The sequence below is a fragment of the Sinocyclocheilus rhinocerous genome, unplaced genomic scaffold (assembly GCF_001515625.1).
Source record: "Sinocyclocheilus rhinocerous isolate Xijiao unplaced genomic scaffold, SAMN03320098_v1.1 scaffold370, whole genome shotgun sequence".
Taxonomy (NCBI): domain Eukaryota; kingdom Metazoa; phylum Chordata; class Actinopteri; order Cypriniformes; family Cyprinidae; genus Sinocyclocheilus; species Sinocyclocheilus rhinocerous.
In genome coordinates this window covers 934413-946966 of record NW_015670897.1, presented here as the reverse complement: position 1 = coordinate 946966, position 12554 = coordinate 934413, and the positions used below count along the sequence as shown (strand labels likewise).

At 34.1% G+C, this 12554-nt stretch overlaps 1 protein-coding gene across 1 annotated transcript in view; it reads right to left on the bottom strand.

The window, feature by feature from the left end:
* LOC107734369 (beta-glucuronidase-like) overlaps positions 1 to 12220 on the bottom strand; it is a 23896-nt gene extending 11676 nt beyond the window's left edge. Inside the window, exons 1-7 of the mRNA XM_016546309.1 lie at positions 11967 to 12220; positions 10420 to 10605; positions 10157 to 10338; positions 7538 to 7680; positions 5817 to 6004; positions 4437 to 4580; positions 2149 to 2327 (exon numbers count right to left, since the gene is read on the bottom strand). Coding sequence (XP_016401795.1) covers positions 2149 to 2327; positions 4437 to 4580; positions 5817 to 6004; positions 7538 to 7680; positions 10157 to 10338; positions 10420 to 10605; positions 11967 to 12173 — 1229 coding nt within the window. The 5' untranslated portion in view covers positions 12174 to 12220. The remainder of the gene's footprint in view (positions 1 to 2148; positions 2328 to 4436; positions 4581 to 5816; positions 6005 to 7537; positions 7681 to 10156; positions 10339 to 10419; positions 10606 to 11966) is intronic.
* Positions 12221 to 12554: the final 334 nt, after the last annotated feature.

Genomic DNA, 12554 nt, shown 5'->3' with positions numbered 1-12554 from the left:
TTACGTACGTAACCCTCGTTCCCTGATGGAGGGAACGGAGACGTTATGTCGAACGACATATGGGGTCTCACTTGGGAGGCCAATCATCTCTGAGTTTAAGAGAAAACGCCAATGAAAATTGGCTAGTGGATTTTGCATGCTGAGCCACTCCCCGTGCTTACGGGTATATAAGGGGACAGCGCGCATTCACTCATTAGATTTTATGCTGAGGAGCCGAGAACGTGTCCCGGCAACAGCGAATGGTTCAAGGTTGTGGCATGGGGACATAACGTCTCCGTTCCCTCTATCAGGGAATGAGGGTTATGTAGGGACATTCCCTATCTGTCGGTCACTACGAGTTATGTCGAACGACATATGGGGTCCATGGAAAACGCCACAACCTGAACACCGTCACAACCCTGTGGCGCTGCAATTGTTGACAAGCCGTGGCGTGCCACAAAAGTTACGTTAAGGTCGTAACCTTCCCAAAGCCCCAGCGCAAATTCACTGACCTTGGTACCGAAGGGGACCAAACGGTGAGTACATCGCTGCTGGAGAAGGCCATGCTGCTGTTCCGTCCACAAAAAAGTTTTTGGAAGGGATTTCAACCTTCAGCGAAAGATTGCTTCAAATTTTTCCTATTTGTTCTTTCAGCCTGGCAGAACGATGGGGAAGCGAGCCTTAAGGGAAAAGGTCGCTACGGAGACCACATCCTACCCGTAGGGAGGTGACATGTGGAAATACTGATATGGACTGACCCAGGGGGCAGTACTACATATGGAATAGGTCTCTGAGGCAGGTCCTACCTTAGAGTAGGGATGGAACAACTGCCAGAAGAGACTTACAAAGCGGGTCTGTCAAGGGAAGACACGGGTTTACAGAGAGGGAAACCTTGCCGTGGAAGAATACACATATGGGATTACCCGTAGGGAATCAAGCCATATGGACACCTAGCCCAGTACAGGGGCTGACCGGGACTCCGGGCATGCTAACACCAGTCCTGGACCTGGCGTCAGACTGCTCCGCCAAGTCTGACTGCCGGGTGTGCTGGAGGATGCTCGACCAGGGTTCGCCAACTGGGGAACTCTGCTGGGAGAATAAAGGCGCTCCCCGTGTGAGGGGGAATGGCGCAGCAAGCGTGACACCGAGCCAGATCTTCCCGCCAATTACCTGTTACCCAACACACGGGAAGAACTCCCGTAAGATCCTCTACACGAAGGATGTAAAACCTCTCGAAGGTGTTAGGTGTCGCCCAGCCCACAGCTTGACACATGTCTGCCAGAGAGGCGCATTGCGTCAGCGCCCAGGAGGAGGCAATCCCTGAAGGGAGTGGTAGGAACCTTGGGCACGTATCCAGGCCAGGGTCTCAGGACAACGTGAGAGTTGGCCGGCCCAAACACAAGGCACTCTTCACTTGACTGCATCGTGATGTGCTGCGATAGCAGCGACATACACTTTCAAGGTGTATAGTGGATAGTGTCTACCACCGCTGGTGGTATGTCACTTAGGTCTGCCGCGTCCCATCCAGAAGCCACACATGGAGGTTCCAGAGATCTGGACGCGGGTGCCATATGGTGCCCAGCCCCTGAGAAAGAATGTCCTTCCTCAGGGGGATGCGCCAGGGAGGGGCTGTCACAAGGAGCATGAGTTCGAACAATAATGAGAAATTAAGTGAAATACATTTAAATAATAAATTACTAAAAACCAAAATGGAAATAAAAATAAATTATTTATATATATATATATATATATAAGAAAAAACTAAAACTTAAATTAAACAAAAATTAGAGATTTAACTGAAATACGTTTAAATAATAAAATTACTACAACTAAAACAAAAAAATAATAATTAAAGCTATATTTAAATATTAAGGGGAAAAAATTTAAAAAGAAATTACAAAATGACTAAATTTTAAACTGAAATTAAAATGAAAACTAAAAATATATAAATAAAACCTAATTCTAATTATTAATAAATACTATAAAAGCATATAAATAATACTAAAAACAACATTGGTCTCAAAAAACAGTGGCGTTTCGAATGAATCCAGTCAGACTTAATTTCCTACAGGTTTGTAACCTTGACATCATTTGAGATGAAACAGGACAGTGAACAGTTTCTGAGGCACATCTGGGTGAAAAGTGTTAGTATTTGGGACGGCGTCTCACATGTCTTTGATTCCCACTCCAGGACACTCGTCTATGATGACGATGCCGTGCCGGTCAGCCATCTGCAAGATCTCCTCGGCGTAGGGATAGTGACTGGTGCGGAACGAGTTCACTCCCATCCACTTCATCAGGTTAAAGTCCTTCACCACCAGAGGCCAGTCGAAGCCTTTCCCTCGGATCTGCGACACAAACCGCAGGGTCAGTGAGGTGACAATACAGTGTTATACTCTCATAGGATCAGTGTGTGTCCGTGAACTCTGACTCTGAGCAAACATCAGCTATAATAACAGAAGCACAGGAGGATGCGGTTGTGTGGGTGAATTAAATGCTGGTATCAGCTGCTTTTACCACTTTACGCACTCTTAAAGCGACACTCTTAAAACAGTCTCAAACACATATGACTTTCTTTCTTCCGTAGCAGAATGTTAAAACTGAGCTTAATGATAAAATAAAAGGAGACGATGTGAAGTTAAACATCCAACGTCCAAGTACTAATTAGTTTAAGTACTAAAATAAAAATTAATTAAAGCTAAACTGAAATATAAAATAAACAAAAACAATTAAAATGACAAAAGCACATAACAAAATTACTAAAAATGTAACTAAAATTAAAAATAAAAGGAGACCATGTGCATATTCATACAATTGCATTCTAATTCTAATTAGAAATATTGCCTTGGCAACTAATTGAAATAAAAGATAAAATGATTACGTACTAAATTTACTAAAACTAAATCTGAAATCAATTAAAGCTAAATATACACCCCCCCACAAAAAAGGAATAAAAATGACCAAAGCACATAACAAAATTAATAAAACAAACTAAATTAAACATGAAAACTGAAAATACATCAAATAAATTGAAAAAAGTGAGTATTAAGGTAAAATTAAAATAAATAGAAACTGAAAATGCATAAAATAAAAGCTCAAAATATTAATAAATATAAAAGACAAGATGGAATGAGAAAAAATTTAAGTATTGAAATTACTAAAACTAAATCAAAAATAAAATAAATTCAAATAAAAAATAATAAAAATGACAAAAGCACATAACAAAATTACCAAAACTTAAACTAAAATGAAAAGAAAAACTGATAGTATATAAAATAAATGTTAAAAATATTATTATTATTATTATTAATAATAATAATAATAACAATAAAAAGAAAACTATGTGCATGATCATTCATTAGAATTAGAATACATTTTAATTAATAATTAGCCTTGGCAACTAATTGAAATAAAATAAATGTAAGTACTAAAATTACTGAAAAAAAAAAAAAACAGTTAAAGATTAATTAAAATGAAAAAAAAAAGAAAAGAATAAAAATGTCAAAAAGCAACAAAATTACTAAAATGTAAACTAAAATTAAAAGGAAAACTGATAATACATAAAATTTAAAAAAATTTAAATATTATTAATATTAATAATTTTGCTAAAAATATTATTATTATTATTATTAATAATAATAATAATAACAATAAAAAGAAAACTATGTGCATGATCATTCATTAGAATTAGAATACATTTTAATTAATAATTAGCCTTGGCAACTAATTGAAATAAAATAAATGTAAGTACTAAAATTACTGAAAAAAAAAAAAAACAGTTAAAGATTAATTAAAATGAAAAAAAAAAGAAAAGAATAAAAATGTCAAAAAGCAACAAAATTACTAAAATGTAAACTAAAATTAAAAGGAAAACTGATAATACATAAAATTAAAAAAAAATTAAATATTATTAATATTAATAATTTTGCATTGTAACTAAAATTTGAATAAATTACTAATGTTGCTTGGCAACTAAGTACTAAAATTACTAAAACTTAAATTAAAATGAAAACTGAAAATACATAAAACAAAAATATAATCTAAAAGAAAAGATCATGTGTGTGTGTATTGATTCAGTCGCACTGTAATCGGCACACAAGAGCCAATGCATCTCTTGATGCAGTACGACTGAAAATGTGCAAAGCATGAATGAGACTTCAGAGCTTTTCAATGCATAGTGTTTCAGTCTGCTCCACATATGATTTCAGGCGACTCTGAATATAACGCGCGAGTCTTATGAACTACTTTATGAAACTTTATGGTGTCATTTTTGGAGCTTGACAGCATCAAACCTCAGTCACTTGGAAAAGAGCAGCGTAAACACTAAACTTCTGCATTCCACAGAAGAAAGAAAGCCGTACAGGTTTGATCTGATGTGAGGGCCAAAACAGTCATTTCTAGCTCTCAGTTCCTATAGAAGAGTCAGTCAGTGGTCAGTATCGTCTGGTGTCACTCACGTCTGCGTCCTCGTGTTTGTTGACCCCGTGGAAGTAAAACGGCTTGTTGTTGATGAGAAACTGTGTGCTGGTGACTTTAACGGTGCGAATTCCCACAGGAAGAGTGTAGACATCCGTCTGTCCGTCCTCTGCTGTCGCCTGAACCTACAAAAAGTTTAGCAATCGACAGCAATATTTACCTACATATACAGTATTTTAAACTGAAACATTTTAATGCATGAAAAATGCCATGCAGAAACGTGTTTCAGTGTTTTTGATTAATGCTGCAAGCAAACAATACATTGAATCTATAAAAAAAAATTTTTTTTAAAAATTGTAATTTGAAATCAAATTAAAATAAATCTAAAAATAAAATTTTCATTTAGTTCACCTGATTAACAGAACTCAAACACAAGCTGAAAAAATTATGAAAACTATTTAGACATTAAAAAAAAAAACGAATAAAAATTTAAATTTAAAACGAAAACAGAAAATATAAAAATAAAAACTAACTCAGATTATTAATAAAAACTATAATAGTATCTCAGTGATACTAAAATAACACTGGTTTGAACGGATTCATAGACATTAATCTCATTTTCATTTAGTTTACAGACGATTTATTTAATAGTACAATAATACAAATTATTTGTACAAGTGATTTATTTAATAGAGTTTTAAATCAACTCACACAGTTTGAACCAGGGTTATTATAGTTATTACATTTTTGTTATTTGAAATAAAATATTAACTTATTTTTCCTCTAGTTTCCAATGCAACATTTCAAATTTTCATTTAGTTTACCTTTATGTACTAAAATAACTAAAACACAAACTGAACTAAAAAGAAATAAAAACTATATAGACATATAAAAAAGACTATTTCAAAAAACAAAAAATACTAAACCTTTAAGAAAATTTAAAATGAAAACAAAACAGATTATTAATAAAAACTTTAATACTATCTCAATGATACTAAAATAACACCGGTTTGAACGGATTCACAGAAATTAATCTCTAAACTTAGTAACACTTTACCAACTAATGTACCATAACGACATTAGTTAACATGAACTAATAATGAAATAATTTGAGTTCATACTTAATTTCAACGTTTATTAATGCATTATTAAAATGAAAAATGTTGTATTTGTTAACGCTCATACTTGTGAGACAAATAATGATCGCTAGATTAGTCGAATGACACAAAATGGCCACATAAAAGCATTATAACTAGTGCAACATTAAAAAGGAAAATCTTTTTTTACACTTATGCATTTGGCAGATGCATTTATCCAAAGTAACTTGCATTTGCATTGCATTTTAATAGTGCATGCATTCCCAATAATACTGTGTATATATGAGGCACCTGGCCGTATGGGAAACTGTTCTCGACACTGACCTCCATGGAGTAAAGGTAAGCTGGGTTTTCGTGCATCAGATACGGCCACCAGAGGCTGACGTCTGTGACTTTGAGCACTCCTCTGGAGCCGTCGGCCGAAGCCACACATCTGCCGTCTTGAGCCGAGAGCGTGACTTTCACAGCGGCTTTAGAGCAGCCCAACACGGACACGTTAAAACTGACCAGCCCTAAAACACAGGACAGACACATGATCGGATGAGTCGGACTAAATCAACGAACATTTGCTAAAGCAAGCTCTACAGGCAGCGTCTGGGGCCTAATGTTCATTATCATAGAAAATAATGTGACACACTGAATGCAAAATATGAATGATTTATATGCAATATTATGCTTAATAACATGCGTTTCATAGTGGAACAAGACGTTGGTGGACTACGTTGACAATAGCCTTTCAATACAATACAACTTTACTGTTTGAGAAGCCAGCAATATAAAATATGTTAAAAACAAGCATACACATAAAGCACATACAATAAAAAATAAATGCATACATACAGTACATGCATTCAGAGAATGTAACAACATTTTTTCTGATCTGAACATTTAGTACCTTTCTTAATAAACACAATATAGGATGTTATTTTCACCAAAAAAGAACAAAGCTTACACTTTAAATAATGCTTTTTCAAAGTTTATTGGATTATTGGAGTATGAAAATACTATTTCAGTCTTTCTACTTCAAAATTTCACTTTGATTTAATGCGTTACTTGCCTTTTCTTTATAATTATTTGTGAAATCTACTAGCAATTTCTTGTTTCAAAGTAAATCCTACACAAGTTTAAGTGCACCACTCCATTTCAATTGTTATATAAATAACTCAATTGTTATATACAAATCTATTTGTATCTATTATATATTAGACTAGCGCAAATTCCCTTCAGTTCATTTGGCGGCCCAAAATCTGACATGAACGGTCTGATAAATGTTGTTTCTTGCACTCAAATAGCATTAAAAAGTGTATATTTCTAGTTTCTATTGGATGTGGAGCTTTCTATGTATACTATATTTAATATTTAAACAGTCAAGACTATGTAAATCAAGTAAAATAAAGCAATAAGCCCCAAAAAGCCGCTTCGCGTCGTGCCTAACAACGCCCCTTAGCTGTTATAAATTCACTGTAAACCACGGCTTCACGGGGTTTATTGCTTTTATAAAACGGTTATTCCATATACTTAGTAAGGTTTCACAAAATAAAACAGAGCAAATAAAGTGTAATGATATTAATCCGCCAAACAATGTAGCTCCTCAGAAACAGATGTGGTTGCAACAAAGTGGTTGCCGAGCAACACAGAAGTAAACAAAGGTGTGTGTTACTTTGTAGAGTAATTTACAACAGCTTCGAACGCGGCTCAGCCAATCAGAATCAAGCACCGGAACTCTCCGTTTTATAAATGTTATTTTGTAACATGCAAGTGAGATATTTTCTGTTAATGTGCAAGACTTCTGATTCATTAGCTGCTGTATGTAAACAACTAGAAGGAAAATAAAAGTACAATAAAAGGTAAAACGATTTACTCTACAAACTAGTGTGTTTATGATTATGATATTAAAATAATATGATAACAAATACCAGTCTACAATATCAAGCAACTGTTTTGTGCAGCTAAAATGATTGGAAGCACATTCAAGTTACCATTATCCAAATCTGCTCTTATGTTACAAATAAGGTGGATAATGACAGATTTCGGCTGATGTTTACCGATGTTATCAGAGAACGCCGTCTCCACTGAGATGTCATCAATGTGCGCCTTCGGTGTGGTGTACAGCAGGACCGGCCGGTGTATTCCAGCGTAGTTGAAGAAATCAAAGTTAGTGTTCTGAACGAAGTAGCCAGCAGGGTATCTGAGAGGGAACGAAGGTGTTTATCATCATCTAACAATCTGTATTATTTACTGGTTATAGCCTTCACTATGATTGTCCATTATTATTAATTAACGTTTAGTTGAACTATCTGAACTGAATATGGGGGAGTGCTGGGGATCCGTGGAAATGTTTAGAGAAAAAAAAACAGTTTAAAAGCTTTTTAAAAATGAATAAATAATAATAAAAAATTAATTAAAATAAACAAAAATCAGATTAAAATAAAAAAATTGATTGATTAACCCCTTAACTGTCACCCCCCCATTTTTTAAAATAGGCATGAAAGTGCACTATCCAAACTTAAATTGTTGTAATTTATGAACACTTTGGAATACAGACATAAGGTTGGTCTTAAGGTCGCAAAAGTGGAATTTTTTCAAAAAATTTAAGTATCAAAAAGTTATAGTAGTTTAAATTTACTGTAAAGAAAATGCACTATATTAATTTTATTTTATATATAATAAATATTTTACATATTAGGTTTTACTCTAAAATTGGTATACAATTATAGCCTTATGTCTAAATAAGTTATGTTCCAAATTTGAAGTTGATATGAAAAAAATTGAGGTTCCTGTGAGATTTTATTTAGGGTGATATACCACAAACAGCCACCGGGTGACACCCAAACTCCATTTAATTTTTTTTAATGCATTTTTCTGTCACAAATGTCTAGATTTCTCTGTCAATATTACTTCTATCCACCAAATATGGAATCCTGAGACTCAGACCTTTCCAATGATATGTTTTTTGTCAAGATTCGATTTCTCTGTCAATATTGGCTCTATTTTGTCATAAATGTATAAATTTCACTGTAAATTATCCACCTAATATGGAATCCTGAGACTCAGACCTTTCCAATGATATGTTTTTTGTCAAGATTATAAAAAGTTTTGATTTCAAAAGACCGTAATTCATTTTGTAATATGACACTTGACACTGCCCGCTAAGGGGGAGGAGACCGCCAAAAGATTTTAAAGTACCATTTCTAGGGTAAAGCAATGTCTGATTTCGAAATGGTTTTCACAGGATGAATCTTGGGCTTCTAAGCTTTCAAATGATATTGTAATATGACACTTGACACTGCCCGCTAAGGGGGAGGAGACCGCCAAAAGATTTTAAAGTACCATTTCTAGGGTAAAGCAATGTCTGATTTCGAAATGGTTTTCACAGGATGAATCTTGGGCTTCTAAGCTTTCAAATAATATATGATTTATGATGATTACTAAAAGATTTGATAGAGAAAAAAGACACAAAAAAAGAGCACCAAACGTCCCACAGGTGGGACGGTGACAGTTAAGGTTAAATAAGTGTGTAAATAAATAATACATCTAACCATACAGTGCTATAATGAGTAGAAAAAAACTGTCGATACAGCATAGTATCGCGATATTTTATAGTTGAAAAAAATATAATAATTCGCAAAATGTTATCGCAATACTCATATAATATTGCATAATATTATACTTGCAATAATATAAAAAATAAATAAATAAAATTACAAAAAAAATTTTTTTTTGTATATTTGGTTTAAGTAATAATATTGTATCATGGCTTAAGTATTGTGATGATATTGTATTATTTGATATACTTAATATGCTACTTCTATTAGCTAAATTTGGTGTACATAAATGTAAATATAGGGGAAGTAAGCCATTGTTTTTAAAAGCAGAAGTTCGACAATATTATATTAATTGCCCAATCCCAAATGAAAGCAGAAGAACAAAATGATATGTCAAAACATTTAAATGGTTGTTTTTGTGTTATATGTTCATGAAAACAGAAGGACAAAAAAACAGTGTACGTGTTAGAAATCAAGGATTTTTGAGAGGCCTGTATGATATCAAATAAATTATAATTAATAATGATCCACTGATAATTAATAATGTTTTGTTGAATTATCTGAACTGAATATGGGGCTCCACGAGAGTGTTAGGGGATCCATGGAAATGTTAAGAGGAAAAGTGTAAAAATGTTTTAAAAAGTTAAAAAATAATATTGTAAAAAAAAAAATATCTGATTAAAATTTGTTTAAGTGGAGTATTTTGAGCTGAAACTTCACAGACACATTCTGGGGACACCTGAGACTTATATTACGTATTGTAAAAAGGGGCATAATATGTCTCCTTTAAAAAAAATCTGAATAAAATAATAAATAAACAGATAAAAACTAGTAAATAAATAATACTTCGAACAGTACAGTGCTATAATAAGTAGAAAATTAACTTAATAGAGTCTAAATATTTTTCAAATAAGATTTATATTATTAATTTTACACACTTTAAATTGAGTCTTTATGCAAAAAATATATATAGATGCCTTTTAATTTTTAAGATGGGGTTCCTCACAGGAGAATGATCTTATTTAGAGGTTTTTAGCATCTAAAATATTTAAAAACGCCCGTGTTACTCATTTTCAGTGATTTTTATGGCCACTATACGGGTGATGTTTGTCATCTGACCTGCTGCGATCGTTCATGTACTGGATGGTTCCCGGTGGAAGCGTCTCTAGAGTCAAAGTGTTGTTCACAGCGATGGTGATTCGACACGGATTCCCGCTCGTCTGCCGCAGCGCGCCGCTGATGTCCGCCTCAAACGGGAGATGACCGCCCTCGTGCTCGGTCATCTCGACCCCGTTCACCCACTGCGAGATGCACACATCACAGATCCTGAGACTGTGACTAATCACGATTCAAAGACAACCATCTGCATCCCACAGACTTACAAGCACTGAGTAATAGTGAGCGCTTCCCACTCGGAGCACGATCCGCGCTCCCCGGTCCTGGATCCAGCGCGCCGGCACCCATACGTCCTTCTCATACCACACCCAGCCAATGAAATCCCGGATTTTGGCGTCTTGTGTGATGTCATTGTAGCTGGATGGCACCGGCATGTCAATAACAGGCCCCGTCTGGAATAAAAAACACTAACATAAACACCTAAAACACACTCAGAATGCAAACTGAATGATTGCATATGCAATATTATGCAATGATATGAGTTGGCTTTTATTCATTTATTTCACAACATTCAGTACTGTTCTTAATACAGAGGATGTTTCTCAAGAAACCTTACAAAACACACATATTGCACATCAGTGTATTGTGCAAAAAGAGCAAAAGAAGACGACTGATCAGGGAATGAATGCAAAGGACTGTGTGTAAATAAATAATAAGACCTTAGATTAAATTAAATAAATAAATAAATGTAATAAAAATTAAAAAAAATTTTTTTAAATAATAATAAATTATTTTAGTAAATTTATATGGTATTTAACCCTAACAGTACAGTATTACGTAGAAAACAAACATAATAATGCAGCATTATGGGAGTCTGCAAAATATTAGAGACAATTTGAATAACATAAATAAATAAGACACTAGATTAAACTAAATAAATTTTGAAAATAATTAAAATAATTTATTACATAAATAATATGGTACATAATCCTAACAGTACCGTATTATAGTAAGTAGAAAACAAACGTAATAATGAAGCATTATGGGTAACCGTGGAAAATATTAGAGAAAAACTGAGTAAAACACTTGAAAATAAAAATAAATACACAAGATTAAACTAAATGAATTAAAATATGCTTAAAATATAATTATTAAATAATAATAAGTTGTTTTAGTAAATAAATAATATGGTACGTAATCCTAACAGTACAGTATTATAGTACATAGAAAACAAACGTAATAATAAAGCATTAATGGTACCCGTGGAAAATATTAAGAGAATAATAATAATAAAATAATAATAAGACACTAGATTAAACTAAATACATTTGAAAATAAAAATAAATAATAAGACACTAAATTAAATAAAATATGTTTAAAATCAAATTTTTAAATAATAATAAGTTGTTTTAGTAAATATAAATAATATGGTACATATAATAGTAAGTAGAAAACAAACGTAATAATGTAGCATTATAAAAACTAAATATTTTCTAAATAATATTATACACATATTTTTTGGGGGTCTTTAAACATTAAAATATAGAGCTGCCTTTTAAATTTTAGGATGTGGGTCCATCTAAAAAACTGAAAACCTCTGCGTCTCACTGCCTGTTTTTATTTCCATATATACTACAGGTATGAGACTTGAAATATTAGGACTAAAAAATTGAAACAATGAAAAATTATTAAAATTTAATTAATAAATGCACTATTTCCGTGAGATACTCCTCAAATTCGACGATTCGCTCAGATAATATAATTTACACGGAAACATTTGTATTGACTGTAAGTGCGTTAGAGCTCACGTGACCTCCGCCAGCGGACTCCGGTACCACTGCTGCTCAAAGCCGCGGTTCCGCTCCGGAGAGAGATCCGCTCGGAAGCTCCACAGGCCGCTCACGTCCTTCACTTCTCTGGAGGGAGACTCTGTGGGAAACAGCATGCCGCCCTGCAGCGCCTGACACACACCGCAAAGAGCGGCTAGAAGCGCGCATTTCGCTCCGGTTGAGCCCATCATGCGCTGCTCGACGGTCTGTTTACACTCAAGCGCTCCACTTCCGCTGCGCGCGGGACGTCAGCGTGCGTCACGACGCTCCTTTGTTTTTTTTTATTTTTATGTATTTATTTTTTTAAGTCACTTTATTAAACCGTCAAATAATAAACAGGCAGAGCTGTGTAGTAACTGATCACACGTGGCTAACGCGTTTGATTTTAACGTGGGCGTGGTTTGCTCAACGGGGGGCGTGTCCACCGATGCTTTACATTCAGAAACATGCTTTCATTTATTTTGGAGTGCCATTCAGCTTGTTTTCGGTCAGATTTTTATTCATTCATTAAAAGCTCACATCATGGCCAGCTGTCAACTGTGCAAATGTTTTATTCCCCCCCCCCACCCCAG